Genomic DNA, 15,369 nt, shown 5'->3' with positions numbered 1-15,369 from the left:
CCTGTCGTGCAGTCAACTCATACTTTTAAACTAAATAGAAGTCCTAGGGGGCGGGGACTGTCTGAAGAATTGTTCACAGCCCCTGGGTACTATGGTCTTCTGTCCCAGCCAGCTGTTTTTATTCTCCTTAACTCTCTGGGTAGGGGCCCCTCTAGTTTGTTACCAAGTGCAAGCTACCCACGTTTCTTGAGAGGCAGAGGTCTGTTCCTCCAGATAGAGGTCATGCCGTGTAAACGCGAGGGCACGCTGCTTCCCGGAACGCGTTCCAAACCTCAGCTTCTCAAGCCATGTTGTAAACAAGCTACAGTCAAGATTTGGGCCCAGCTATTTATTCTACTAGTGACCTCTGTTAATACTGTTTAGTGCCTTTTTCCAGAAATCTCTTAGGATTAGATCGGGATACTTTTGAATGGCCGATTGATTAACCGATTGCCATGCTGGGGCCTCTCCGAAGAGAAGGCCCTAAAACAGGTGACCCAGTGGGAAATACTCGTGACAGTACTGGTTGACTCCCAACTCTCAGTGTGACCTTGGGCGAGTCACTTCTCTCCGCCCCCTCCTCTGTAGAACGAGACGCGACACGTGTGCCCACCTTGTTTTCAGCTGTGGTGCCCTTCCTTCAACAAGAAACCGTCCGTGGAATCCTCATAAATGAGACGTGTGGTTGTGCTCTGCTCTGGTGGGGAGGGGGGAGCGGCCCAGACCTCTCGAGACCCCCTGTGGAGACCCGGAGACACCCCTCTCCCTGTGTCCCCAGGCCTGCGCCTCTGGGCCGGTGGAATCTGTAAGCTCTACCTCCCCAGGGTCTGTCCTCTGCTCGGGCCGCGAGTGTTGTGTGATGTTGGCCCTAGGCCCACCTTTGAGCTTCTAGAAGCAGGACCAGTCCTCCCTCAGCCCTCAGCACACCTGCCCCGACCTGGTCTTCCTTCTCTGAGGGCTCAGCTGTGCCGCAGGTGTGCTCAGCAGGGCCCGTCTCTCCACAGGGGGAGTACTCAGCCTTTGTGTACAGCTATGCAGTGGAGAAGCCGCTGTCTGTGGGGCACAAGGTGGCTGGTTACCTCCCCAGCCTCTTCTGGGGCTTCATCACCCTGGGTCGGCTCATCTCCATTCCCATCTCCTCCAAAGTGAAGCCAGCCACCATGGTGTTCGTCAATGTGGTAAGTGGCCTCCTTTCACTTCTTGGAGACGCAGGAGGACCATCCACTCCTGGCCGTACCACCGCCCCAGGACATTTGCTCGGGACTGGGGATAGGGAGGGAATGCAGGAGTAGAGGGAGGAGAGCAGGGGGGAGAGAGATGCCGTGAGGAAGGGGGGAATCAAGAAGGTGGAGCCTATCTGTGTGACCTTGGAAAAATCCCTTTCCCTCTCTGGGCCTCTGATTTTGTACCCATCAGAGAAAGGGGTTACTGCCATGCGTGGAGCAGATCTCAGCTGACAGTCTGCCCAGAGTACAAGTGAAGGGGGTGCTGGCCTTGGTCCTCCTGTGTGACCTTGACGCCCGGCTGGTCAGAGCCCCATGGCCTTCAGAAATCACCGTGTCTGGGCTAGAGCCTAGGAATCTGCATTTTGAAACTCTGCCAAATGATTCTCAAGTACCAGGCTGGAATGTAGGATGTTATTCAGGGAACTGGTCTGCCCAGAAGGCGGGGGTTCCAGGCCCAAGCGATGGGGTCAGACTTTCGACCTGACGTGGGTCCATGTCACTATCTATGACAAAGCGTCCAGATTACAGATTAGGGTCGTCTAGCCCAGCCTGCCTCCAGGGCTCAAATCACCTCTGTAACATCCCCTCCAGGGAGTCCACAGTCTGTTTAATAACCTCCAGTGACTGGGAACTCACTCCCTTTCCAGGCAGCCCGATCCATTGCCAGAAAGTACTTCCCTGAGTCAAGTTTCTAGCGGCAAGGGGGTTCGGAAATAATGTTGGGGCTACAGACACCAAAGATCGTGAGCGCCAAGAAAAGCCTTTGTATCTGACCTTGTGCTGGTTGATGACCTTTAAGAAAGAAATTACTTTTTTTTTTTCAGTTTTTCTTTTTCTCTTTCTTTCTTTCTTTTTAATTTTTTTTTTTAAATTTTTTTTTTCAACGTTTATTTATTTTTGGGACAGAGAGAGACAGAGCATGAATGGGGGAGGGGCAGAGAGAGAGGGAGACACAGAATCGGAAACAGGCTCCAGGCTCTGAGCCATCAGCCCAGAGCCCGACGCGGGGCTCGAACTCACGGACCGCGAGATGGTGACCTGAGCTGAAGTCGGACGCTTAACCGACTGCGCCACCCAGGCGCCCCTCTTTTTAATTTTTTTTAACGTTTTATTTATTTTTGAGACAGGGAGAAACAGAGCATGAACGGGGGAGGGTCAGAGAGAGAGGGAGACACAGAATCTGAAACAGGCTCCAGGTTCTGAGCAGTCAGCACAGAGCCTGACGCGGGGCTCGAACTCACGGACAGTGAGATCGTGACCTGAGCCCAAGTCGGACGCTTAACCGACTGAGCCACCCAGGCACCCCTCTTTATTTATTTTGAGAGAGAGAGAGAGAGAGTGAGCTTGTGACCTGAGCCAAAGTCGGATACTCAACCAACAGAGCCACCCATTACCCCTGAAAGAAATTTCTGTTGGACATAGAGGGGAGGCAGTGTGAGCGGAAGCCAAACTCAAGAGGTTGAGGGCCGGACAGGAAGCAGAGGTGTGACCGTTGCAAATGGTCCTGAGCTGGAGGGAGTTTTGTCTGACAGGAGCCTGTTTGGAGGCCGAGGAGAAAAGGAGGGAGCCTGGAGGGAGGGGTCCCATTGTCAGAGAGCAGGGCCCCCCCCCCCCCACCCGAAGGGAAGAGGGGATGAAGAGCAGTGGAGAAGGGAGTGTCATCTCAGTGAAGAAGACGGCCAACATGATACTGCCGGGAAGGAGCAAGTCTGCACGAGTCCTGGGGTGCAGAAGGCTCCGGGTACGTGCACTACTGGGGGCCTCTGCAGGACCCAAGGGCAGCTGCTTAGACAGAGGAGGGTGGGGCGGGACTCTGAGTTTGGAGGAAGAAAAGCATCTAGGGGCGCCTGGGTGGCGCAGTCGGTTGGGCGTCCGACTTCAGCCAGGTCACGATCTCGCGGTCCGTGAGTTCGAGCCCCGCGTCGGGCTCTGGGCTGATGGCTCAGAGCCTGGAGCCTGTTTCCGATGCTGTGTCTCCCTCTCTCTCTGCCCCTCCCCCGTTCATGCTCTGTATCTCTCTGTCCCAAAAATAAATAAACGTTGAAAAAAAAAATTAAAAAAAAAAAAAGAAAAGCATCTGAAGCACCCACATGACAGGCGCGGATGAGAAAAACTCACCCGGACCGTTGGGTTTTGTTTTTTACTTTTTAAAATTTTTTAATGTTTCTTTATTTTTGAGAGAGACACGCACGAGAGAGACACAGAGTGCGGGCAGGGGAGGGACAGAGAGAGAGAGAGAGAGACACAGAATCCAAGCAGGCTCCAGGCTCCCAGCTGTCAGCACAGAGCCGGACGCAGGGCTCAAACCCCCGAACCGTGAGATCATGACCTGAGCCTAAATTGGCCGCTTACCCGCCTGAGCCACCCAGGCGCCCCTGGACTGCTGGGTTCTAAAAGGAAACCTAGATTCCTGGGCCCAAACCAGACCTCACGAACTGGAAGGTCCAGGGGAGGTACCTAGCGATCTGTATATTTAACCAACACCCCAGGGTGTTCATGTCACCAAGCAGATTTCGGAAAACAGTGTCCTGGAACAAGTGACTCCCAAATACATTAGTGGTGGTTTGGGAAGATACGGATTCCCGGGCCCCTCCCCCTGAGACTGTGACTCGGGGTGTGGAGAGGGGCCTTGGCGCCTGGATTGTTTTCAGACCTTTTCAGGTGCTTTTGGCGGGCACCCTGGCAGGATTACAGGTAAACAGCCGCGAGCAAGTTCCCCTCATACTGCCGATTCACTCCTCTCGGTTTTAAACTAACAGTCACCCTGCTCTCTGTTCTCCTGGGTCTCGACAACCACTTCCTGGTGAAGGAACAGGCACTTTGTGCAGGGCCTGTGGGCAAGTGCAGGAGTACCAAGTTGTACAAGGCGGGGCTCTGCCTCGGGGAGCTTATGGTTGGCTAGGGGGCTAGGGAAGAAGAGAGGCAGGGGAGGGGAGGGGAGGGGAGGGGAGGGGGAGCGGGGCGTGCCCTGCAGGGCCGGTCAGCAGGTGCGTGGTTAGCAGGTGAGAAGCAGGTGGGTGGGGGGGGAGCCTCACGGAGTGGGAGGAGTGGGAGGAGTGGGAGGAGGGGCTAGTTCGCCCTGGGCATGCGCGCTCCGTCTTAGGTCACCCCGGCTAAAATAAGAGGTGTTTTTAAAGCTCGCCCAAGTCTGGAGATTTTCAGGGTGGCTCATCAAGGCCCGCCTGCAAACGTGTGGTGTGTAAAGGGGGTGCCAAGACAGCAGGAGGGGAGCAAGAGCAGAATCTTCGCCGGCTCTGCCCCCGACGTCTAAGTTGAGAGCTGACAACTGAGAAGGTGCCAGCGGTGTGAACGGCAGAGGAGTCGGGGTTCCTGGCTGATGGCACTGCTGGTTGCAAGGCCCAAGGGGGGAGCTACCTGGGTGAGAGCGTGGTGGGGCAGGGTCTGTGGTGGGGAGCAGAGAGGGAACAGGTTGGGGAAGCAGACATGGGCTAGATCCTGGAAGGTCTTGTAAGCCAGGTTAGGGGTTTTATTCCAAGTGGGAGAAAAGCAGGCCTTTAGAAGGTGTTAGGCAGGGAATGGACATGATCGGCTCTGTATTTTATTTTAAATTTTTTTATGTTTATATTTGAGAGAGAGAGAGAGACAGTGTGTGAGCAGGGGAGGGGCAGAGAGAAACAAAGAATCTGAAGCAGGCTCCAGGCTCCCAGCTGTCAGCACAGAGCCCAACGTGGGTCTCGAACTCACAAGCAGTGAGATCATGACCTGAGCTGAAGTCGGTTGCTTAACCGACTGAGCCACCCAGGCGCCCCTGATCTGCTTTGTATTTTAGTATATGTGCTGCCGAAGCGAGCACAGATCTGCTTTGAAGCACGCTGCCCTGTGCTGTATGAGCGTGGATAGATCTAGAAGGGAGACAATGAAGAGCCACTCCTGCAGTCCAGGCACAAGAGGGTGGTCCGGGATGGGTGTGGAGAGGTACAAGGGTGCACAGCGTTTTGGGGGCGGAGTTGACAGGACTTGCCCTTGGCCTGAAGGTGGAAAGAAGGAGGAAACAAAATCAAGGACATACATACCTTCGTGACAGGGCCTGACCACGGGGCGGATGGGGATGCCCTTCACCGATGCGGGGAAGTGTGTTTGCTGGAGGCAAGGCCGGGCTCTGTCTGGACCAGGTTGTCAGTCGTCCAGTGGCGTTCTGGACACAGGTCATGGCCAGAGGGATGGATTTAAGCGGCTGGGCGTAGAGATATTTGAAACCATGGCGCCGGACCAACAGGGAACACAGACAAAGAGCCAGAAGGGTCTGGGGCCGTGCCAACATTTAAAGATTGAGCAGAGGAGGAAGAAAGAGCAGTGAAGCTGTGGGGCCATTTTCTGTGCCAAAGAAATACATTATACTTGGAACCTTGGATATGTCCGCCTCTGTCGCGTTTGTACTGCGTGAAAGAAGTCTTTCACGCCGCTTCTCCATTGTGAAGAGGGTGTCTTCCCCTCAGCCGCCATTTGTGGTACACCCCCCTCCGGGGCAGCAAGTCTTTCGCTAGGTCTCAGGTCTCGGACCAAGAGATCTTGCAGCAGAGACGGAGGGGCTGGTAGAGAAGCGTAAAGGGAGGGGGCTCGCGGGTTGCGACCACTGGCTTGGTTCTTCCAGCTGGAGCAAGTCCCCGGGATCTGCCTGTGAGTGTGACCGTCCCTTCCCTCGGCACGCTCAGGTCATCTGTAAAGCGGCCGGGGTGGGGGTGGGGGTGGGGGTGGATGTGGTTTCTTACACGCCTTCTAGCCCTCTGCTATGTAATTTTATCTTCCTTTTTTCTGGAAACAGAGGTACTCACCCAGGAGACGCTCACCTGAAAACCACGGTTTTCTATGCAAGATCCTTGTGTCTGGAGACATCAGGGAGGGCGCACACACAAACACTAAGACTGATATTTGTCGCAAGAGTCACACTTGAGGAGACCCTGCGTTGCCATCGTTTTCCTACCACTCTTCCGTGTAGCTTTTGTAACCCATTTCGTGGACTAGGAGGAGAACAAGGACTTCAAAGCCCAGACTTGGTCTTTTGCCTCCAGACCCGGGCTGCCTAAGTTTCCTCCCAGAGGCATTTTGCCTAGAAATTTTTCAATATTGACATAAAAACCTCTTTAAGGAATTCAGAAAAAGCGACACTTAACAAAAATATGCCCATGTGACAGAGACCCTTACTGAACCAGGAAGATCTCTGGTCCCCGAATCCATCACAAGAGTCTCTAACCACAGGCTGGAATTTGCTCATGGGAGTCTGAGGTGAAACCGAGGAACGGGGCCACAGTCACGGACCCTGCGTCTGGGAGGTTTGCCTGGATTCCCAGAGCGTGGGGACCCAGCCACCCACACCCTCCCCAGCCAGCCCCTCCTACTGCCTGCAAACGCATGGCTTTTAGGGCCAGAAAACCAGCTCCTCTTCACGAGGAGTGGAGGGCAGAGAGCTGGTGGCGTGGCTGGAATTCCCCGTGCTCCAAGATAAGACCTGAGGGACAGGCAGTACTGCCTCACCAACCGCTTTTCAAGTGTGTATCGCCAGCCCTCTGCCTAGCGGTCTTGGCGGCTCATCCCCCAGGGCATCCTTGGCCGAGACCCGGCTGGGGAAGGTGCAGTTCCCACACAGTCCACAGGGAGGCGCCCCGGTCACACAGCGCTGCTCTGGGGTCCGAGAGGAGCTTTCCAAGTCAGGAGCGGAACGCCCAGCTTTTCCCAGTTCCTAATAGCCTCCTTCTCTGCTGTTAAAAGGTGGGCGTGGTGGTGACGTTCCTCGTGCTTCTCGTTTTCTCCTACAACGTCGTCTTCCTGTTCGTGGGGACAGCCAGCCTGGGCCTGTTCCTCAGTAGCACCTTCCCCAGCATGCTGGCCTACACTGAGGACATTCTGCAGTACAAAGGTGGGTGTGCTGGGGCGCAGAGCAAAGAGCGACCCCCCCCTTGGCTGGGTCCGGCTTCCTTCCCCAACGCCCCATCTTTTCTGTGGTATTCCAGCCAGATCCCCGCCCTCCTGACTCTGGGGGGAACTTGTTCGCAAAGTTCTGACCCACGTGGAGTTCCCCGTTCAACAGTATGCCCGTGGCATGTGATTTCAGGCCACTGAGAAGCCGTAAGCTTCTCTTTCCCATTTTCTTTTCTCCCACGGCAGTGCCTCCTGAGGCACAGCTGGCATTTTGTGAAACACGGGTGTGCTGGAAATCCCAAGTTCAGAGACCAGCAAAGTTGCGCAGGAAAAGTTAGGGCATAGGAAGGGGGTTTATAACTTATCAGTAGTAGTACCTCCTTGCTCTGCTGTTCCTGCGGCTGTTTTTGGAAGCACAGAGAATTAGAACAGTGGCTCCACACTTGATTGGGGGTTGTCCTGATGGGGTTCTTGGATGCCGGAAACCTCAAATTCTCTGCAGTAATCTCCCTCCCCTGCTGTAGCCTCCCCACCGCGTGTAGCAATGAGCAATGATCCTTTTTTTTTTTCTTTAAATGGGTTAATTAAAAATAATTATGTTTTGAACATGTAACATTACCCTTAGAAGTAGCTAGAGTGCCCTGGGGTGTCGGAAAACCAACATTGAGGAGGAGTGATTTCTTTAGGGAGGAGTGAGGAAATGGTGTATGGGGGGGGGGGGCGGTCTGAAGCAGTTAGAGCCAAAACCAGCGCAGTTATCCCCAGTAACAAGAGATGGCAGGCCTGGATCCGCGAGATCTAAGGATGATCTCCAAACCCCAGTGAGTAGACGAAAGCAGCGAATTAACGTTGGTATCACACATCACGCGGTGGATCCCAGAGTTTTAAGTGGTCAACAAATGTTAGACGACACGGGCGCCTGGCCGGCTCAGTCCGCGGAGCATGTGACTCTTGACATCGGGGTCGTGAGTTCGAGCCCCACATTGGGTGTGGAGCCTACTTAAAAATAAGTTCATTAAGTAAGCCAAATGTTGGAGAATAATAATAATAATAGTAATAATAAGTGGTCACTCAGATCTGCCCTCTTCTCATTTCCCACCATCCCTACCGCAGTTCAGGCCTTTCCCATGACGTGCCTGCTTGGAATATTTCATGGTGCCCCGTTTTTTCCAGTCTCTGATCACCTCCATCGCTGCCTCCGCAGGTCTTGGCCTGTGCCCTTCAGATTTGCCTCCCTCGGTGGCGGTTCTCAGTGCTGGTCCCACATTAAAATCACCCAGAGCGCGTAGTAACACAACCAGAGGCCTGGGCTTTGTTTCCATGACACCTGGCGTAATTGGTCCGGAGCCACTGGGAGGCTCTGAAGTGCAGCCAAGGTGGGACCACTTAGCGGCGGGTCTCCAACCTGCTGCAGAGGGGTCCCCGTGAAACACACAGTCACGGCCTTTGTATATTCCGGTGGTGCTCTTCTCCTTTCACCAGCCTCCCCTGCCCACCTCTTGTACTCAGGGCCTGCGTCCTGGCCATGCTGAATTACTTGCTAGTCCCTGATGGCACAAAAGCTATGCTCTGCCTGGAGTGCCCACTCTACTCCGTCTGCCCCCTTTGCCTGCCTGCTCAAGTCCCTCCTTCTCTACCCCTTCCGGAAGTTTCTCTGATTCCCCCTGGAAAGATGTGTCCCTCTCCTTTGTACCTGCCTCTCTTGTTTGACCCTCATGGCTTTTGTACCTATGTTATCTGTACCCTTCCTCAGCAATGTGCTCCCTGTGGGCACCAGCAGGGAAGGAGGGCAAGAGCATAGGCTTTGAGGTCATTGGCAGACCTGGATGTGAGTCTTGCCTGCACACTTTCTGGCCTTAAGACCATTTTCTCAATTTTCTTCCCCTTTCTGAGACTCAGCTTTCTCATCTGCAAAACGGGGGCACAAATACCTATCTTTAGGATTGTTTGTGCATTTGACGAAATGTAAAACACTTGACTTAGCAGCTTAACTGACTCACAGGTGCTCAAAACATACATTAACTCTAATTATTCATCTGACTACTCGGTGTTTAGTTCGGTACCTGATGCCCAGAAAGTACTGGAGGGTTTTTGAATGAATGAGTGGAATAGACAGTGGGTGCTACTGGGATTCAGAGAAGGGAGTGACCAGTGTTGAATCCACACATAGCTTCCTGGAGGAGATGGGACGTGAGCTGACCCAGGATTTGGAAAGGCAGAAGGAAAAAGGGAAGACATTCCAAGGAAGAGTGGGGCAGGGGCAGTGAACAAAGTGACAGCAAAGGCATAGAGACTAATGTAAACGTGAGCCAGACCAAAAGAGGAACTTGAAGCCTAAAGCAGGGAATGATAATCTCTGTTTTAGTAATCAATCAATCAATCAACCTTAAGTATCTATCATATGTTGGTCACTGGGCTAATAATAAGCAGTAGTGGACGCCACTGAATACAATTCAGGGCACAGTCCTCTCTCGTGGGCTCGCAGCGCAGAGGGGAAGGCTACCCTGCAAACAGTGGGGTACCTGGGGGAAGGGTGGAGGGCCGCGGGACACGAAGAGCAGCTACCGCAGGGTTAGGGATGGGGGAGATTTCCTGGAGGAAGTCTAAAGGAGAAACTTCAAAGATGAACAGGGGCTCGGCCCACAAAGGGGAGGAGGAAGAGGACCGCTCAGGAGGGAGGGAGGCAACGCAAGCGTCAGAACCCGGCGGTGAGCACGAGTGTGCAGGGACCGTCCTCCTGGCAGGAGGGTGGATTGTGAGCGGGTGTGATGGGAGTCTGAGCTCTCAGCAGAGACCAGGCCCTGCAAACCACATGAAAGCATTTGGGCTTTATCCTGAAGGCAGCGTTGAAGGGGTTAAGCAGAGAACTGGCAGGGGTTCGGGAGTTCACTGTGTCCAGCACTGTGCTAAGTACTTACCACTTAGTAAGTAAGTGGTGTATCAAATTCACCACACAGCAACCCTGCGGAGAAGGTGTTGCCATGCCCGTTTACAGAAGGAAACCAAGGCCTAGAGAAGGGGGAGAACTTGCCTAAGGTCACACGGCTGGTAGGTAACACAGTTGGGCTTGGGACCCGAGTCTGACTCTGAAGCTTGGGCTCAGGGGGTCTGTGCCCTGTTGCCAGAGTGAGCGGAGGTGTGGCTGCTCAGTACAATGCCAGGGCAGTGAGGACACTGGTCTGCCTGGAAGAGAGGGCTGGCCTGAGGAGATCAGGGAATCTTTGCGGAAACGTAGGGGGCAGTCAGATTTGGAAGGACCCCGAATGCCAGGCTAAGCAATTTGGAAGTTACCCTGAAGACAACCCTGAGTGATTGAAGGTTCTAGAACAGTGAAACTATACTGACAGCAGGACCTAAGCATTCCCAAAGCAAAGTTAAGGACTGAGGTCTGAGAAATCTTAGGAGTTCGAACTCGTCCTCTTAGGCAGTCACACCATTTTCCAGGGTCTCCCCAGAAATAGCCGGGATTGTATCAGCTGACTTGTCTCCTTAACTTGCTTTTACTAACCCAAATCCTTCTCTTTTGGTTAGGCTGTGCGACCACGGTGCTGGTGACAGGGGCAGGAATTGGCGAGATGGTTCTCCAGATGCTGGTTGGTTCGGTATGTGGGAGACCCTAGGGGCAGGGGACAGCGTTTGGGGAGCCCCCCTCCAAGCAGGTGGGAAGATGTAGCCAGCCACCTTCTGAACCCAAGCTGTCCCTCCCCTGGGGGTCCCACACAGCAGGCAGGGCCCCCCCTCCGTTACCTGTTTCTGCTTCCGCATGTGAGACCTGGAGATGTGAAGGGAGGTGCGGTATGGTCCAAAGCAAACACAAGTCATGTCTGGGAGCGGGGCCAGCGGGGCCCTGTGGGAATGTCGTTCAGCTCCCAGAGCCTGGGATGGAATTGAGTGGCGGGCGGGAGCTCTTTTCCCACCCCTTCTCAACCTACCGTCCCCACCCCAGCTCCCCTAGCCTCTAGCCACCCTACACAGGGCCCAGCTTTCCTGCCCAAGTCCTGCCCTCATCGAGGGCAGCCCTCCCGCGTCTCTTCAGACGTACCCGTCCTCCCGGGTGCACCAGGAAAAAAATACATCTGCCTTCGTTTGAAGCTTCTAGCGCTGTTGTTACGCCCCCTTTTACAAAGGAGGATATTGAAACTCAGATAAATGAGCAACTTGCCCTCGGTCAGTCATACTTCTAATAAGTGACAGGATGTTCAAACCTAGGTCTTTGGGTCTCCCAGATGCCCCTAATCCCAACCCTCCTTTCCTGATCTTGTGCCCTGCCGGGAGGAGAGCTACACCTCCTGACAACACTCCGCATGGAAATGACGTGAGGTCTGGGGTTTGCTTCAGTGTGATCTAGTGCAGGGGACAGTGGAGGGGCACGGAGGTGCTAATTGCTAGTCGGGTGACGGGCCCAGGGGAACTCCGTAAGCTCCTTTGGCCTGTGTTTTAAATTTTCCATGATAGAGAGACATAGGTCTATACACATCCTCTGCAGAGTTCTGGTTCGGCCCTGTGGGTATAGACACGGTCTGACCGGAGTTTTAAGGAAGATGGAGAGATTTTCAGAAGCTTCCAGATACAGAGCGAAAAGGGACCGCAGGGGTCACGAGCAGGATTTCTGCCTCCTCCAGACACATAACCTCGAAACGAGGCCAAGACGTCCCTCCTGCTCACCACCCTGCCCGTCGGTGTGACGGGCCTCAACCTGACTGCGGAGCCCCCGGGGGTCGGGGAAAGCTGCTTCCTCCAGTGCGCCTTCCTGTGAGGCTCTGACGGCCTGCGTCTCTGTGTTTTCCCCTCTGGCAGATTTTCCAGGCCCAGGGCAGCTATAGCTTCCTGGTCTGTGGCGTGATCTTTGGTTGCTTGGCTTTTACCTTCTATGTCTTGCTCCTGTTTTTCCACAGGATGCACTCTGGACTCTCGTCAGGTAAGGAAAGAATCTGTTGCTACACAAGAGGAGGAAAACAAAGTGAGGCGAGGCTGTGGGAGATGCTGTAGATCGTAGCACGCCACAAATACTGTTCTGTTCCAAGTAAAATGCGAGGAAGTGTTTATTTTTCTACAGCTTCCTTTTCCCCTCTTCCTGCTTTGCCATGCGATTGTCCGCACTGGACTCTTAGGGCAGGAGGGAATGGGATAGGCTGACTCACGGTTTCTCCATCAGGAGAGGGGCACGGATCGTGAACCTGGCTTCCTGCATCCCACCATGCCGTGGGACCACGGGCCAGGATTCCCTTTCCAGCCCGTGTGGGGCCCTGAAAGGCGGCCTCTGCCACCTTGGCTGGACCACGGCCCACAGGCCTAATTGGCCATCTCTTTGCAGTTTGGGATTTTGACTCTAGTCCCAATTTCTTTTTCAAAAAGAGGTCCTCCAGGCCAAGTGGCAAAGAAAGGCTCCTTTGGGGCAGAGACACCTCCTAAGAATAGTCTCATTCCTGGAGACCCAAGGCAGGGGGTGTCCCGAGGCTACTTTCATGTCCCTGAGCCTCCCAGCCTTTCTGCCCAGAGATCTCAGAGTCCCAGGCACTGTATCAGCTGTGCACGTAGCCAGTTCTTAAGAGAAGGGGCCCAAGCGGAGCCCTCATCCTCTCCATGAAAGCAACATGATCACCAAACAATTGAAGGAATGGGTGTCTGCAATCCAATCTCTCAGACGACCACTCAGTTTAAAGCCCAGGAGAGCAATCCCACCACCCCCCCCCACACCCCGGTCGGCACTAACTGTAGCCCCACTTCCAACGTGGCCGGTACCAGCTGGTGTCTAGCCTAGCACTCAGCATGGAGCCTTCATTTAGGCCACACATTCGAGAACTATTTGGTGAATATCCAATGAGTAACACCCAATGAGTTCCCTATTGGTGGGAGACCAAAAGAAACCTATATTCCCTGAGCCCCAGACGCGAGTCTCAACGAACTCCCTCCACCAACAGTTTGCCAGAACCAGTAAGTCTGACTTTCTGCTTGTTCTCCCTATGGAGCCATAGGATGGGAAAAGCAAAAGCCCGGGGAAACTCTTGGAATGAATAATTGCCGCAGCTAATCAGAGCTGCTGACGCATGCTACCTGTTTTTTCTGTTGTAGTTCCTACCCAGGACAAAGCACTGGGAATGGAAAGCCCAGAGTGCTACCAGAGGTAAAACTGGGGGAAGGGGGCAGGCGAAGACGGCCGGCCTCTCGAGCACCAGCACAGACCAAAGTGTTCAAGAAATTGGGGGTTGCCCTGGAGGCGATCTCTCCACGCCTTGGCTCGGATCTTTTCCACAAATACTTGGTTAGGTAGAAGAAATTGAATGGACTGGGAAAATCATTAGCAGTTTACTGGATGGATATTCAAGTTACCTTCCTGTCCCCCGGTTCGGACCTTTGGTAAGAGGTGTCCAGGATACCCCGATGGGAAGGAAGAAGACAGCCATATGCTTCACTCCATTGGCCACCAACCACCTCCTGCATGGACCATCCCCTGGGTTTGAGTATCACTTTTCGTTGAAGTTTGAAAGAACAGGTTGAAATTGTAAAGTTCGATGATCACTGCTTGCTGTAGATATATTTGAAATCAGTCAAAACAAACCCCAAGTTAGTTCCCGGCATGCTCAAATGATTTATGTGCTTTTTACTTTTTGGTAAGCCACGGTCCCTCAAATTCCCGTTGCTGATATCCGTAGTTCGTTTAAAATCTAAAACATCGAAAGGAAAAGTCGAATCTTGCTATCTTTGGGACACTAATTCAGTGGTATGCTGGGCTGGCTCGTACTAGCTGATAAAAGCCGGTCGTTAACATTTCCTTTTGAGAGCTAGTTGTTAAAACTCGGCCAGTATTAAACATGAGATTTTATAGAAAGTTAACAATTCCGTTAAAGACAAGGGAAAGAACCACTCAAAACTCATCACTTCCTTGAAGGTATCTAAGCGTATTGTACCTGTACAGGGGAAATAGGATACGGAGGTGTGGCTCTGTCCATCTCTTCCCAGATGCGCTTTCAGTGGTAACGTGTCTGGTGGCCCGAGATCAGCCACGTGGGAGGATTCACCCCATAGAAACTGGCAGAGGCTACACATCCTCCCCTTTCTCTTCCCCCGGGAGAGCCAGTTGTTAAACATCTACCTGCAAGTACCCCACTGCTAACGATCAGTGCTAACGGGCTCAGAAGCCGTCTGGGAGAATGGGATGAAGGTTCCGGTTTTCTTTTACTTGACCGCGCTTACGCGAAGTGTAGGCACAGCACTAAGAAATTCTCAAAAATACCTGATTTAAACTTTACATCTTTCGTCAAGGAAAACAGCTCTTTGTACCACGTCAAGTGGGTTTCCTTAACAAAAAGCTGGGACTGCCGAGCGATGCGGGGGGAGCAGCACACCGAAAGCAGTGTGGAGGAGGGGGCTCTCCCGACCGAGCAGATCCCCTAGTAACCGAGAGGGCACAGAGCCTGCCACTTGGAAAGGGTGAGACCACGGAGGCGTCTGTAAGTAGTAAAATGGCCGTGACGGTGACTGTACGTGCGCTTACCTGCAGCTTCTCTGCGTTATGTACAAACGTGCATGCGTGGCTATAAAAAGGGGATCGAGGTTCTCTGTAGCCTGAGCCGCAGGCCCCACACTGAGCAGCGTACCCCAGATCGGTGGCCTTGTCATGTCAGCCGGCTGCGTCTGCCAGCATATCCTGTGTGGTGACGGGGCCCTGGCCGGAGAGCGGGCGCTGGCCTCGCTCTCTAGCTGTGCGGCCCTGGGCGGGTCCCTCACTGATGGTCTTCCAGCCTTGCTTGTTCTTGTTAAATCGAAGTGACATTTCTAAAAGAACTTACCCTACCTCAAAGGAATTCTGAAAGAATGAAGTGGCTTTGTTTAAAGCAATTATTGTATGCCTGACCTAGAAACTGCTTCATAAATGCTAGCAATTTTTAAAACCTCTTCATAAGCAGATTCGAAATTGTTCGTATGTTTGGTACATAATTATTGTTAAGTCAAACAGATCTAAATTTTTTTGAAGGCTGATGGTCTAAGGGTGTAGTTTTAACTATGCCTGTAAATACTTAAAAATAGCTGATGGCTGCCGGACTTCAATGTGCAATCTAACTGGAGTGACTGACCTGGACAAAAAGAAAGTAGCTGTATTTTTCTTGTGGTTTTTCAAAACAAACAAACAAACAAACAAAAAAAAACCCGCATCCTTTTTATACAGATTTACAAAGAAGGATCAATGGCTTTATCTAAGATGATCATGATTAATTTGAGAATATAGAAAACGAGATTGAAGCAAATCTAAGTGTACCTTTCCTGAAATAAAATATTTTAAATTTAA

General features: G+C 52.8%; 1 protein-coding gene across 2 annotated transcripts in view; it reads left to right on the top strand.

Moving 5' to 3' along the window:
• MFSD4A (major facilitator superfamily domain containing 4A) overlaps positions 1–15,369 on the top strand; it is a 31,594-nt gene extending 16,225 nt beyond the window's left edge. The window contains exons 6-10 of one of the 2 annotated variants that reach the window (XM_047076620.1): positions 984–1,157; positions 6,933–7,080; positions 10,614–10,684; positions 11,880–12,000; positions 13,155–13,286. In XM_047076620.1, the coding sequence (XP_046932576.1) occupies positions 984–1,157; positions 6,933–7,080; positions 10,614–10,684; positions 11,880–12,000; positions 13,155–13,210 (570 nt within the window). In that variant the 3' untranslated portion in view covers positions 13,211–13,286. Of the gene's footprint in view, positions 1–983; positions 1,158–6,932; positions 7,081–10,613; positions 10,685–11,879; positions 12,001–13,154 lie in introns of both variants that reach the window. The other variant, XM_047076619.1, reaches the window with a different exon arrangement.

Source organism: Lynx rufus, unplaced genomic scaffold (assembly GCF_022079265.1).
Source record: "Lynx rufus isolate CCGP_SWC_20201006 ecotype Redwood Valley unplaced genomic scaffold, mLynRuf1.p SCAF_15, whole genome shotgun sequence".
NCBI classification, from domain to species: Eukaryota; Metazoa; Chordata; class Mammalia; order Carnivora; family Felidae; genus Lynx; species Lynx rufus.
Note: the sequence above shows the minus strand (reverse complement) of the source record. Positions and strands in the feature narration are given on the sequence as shown.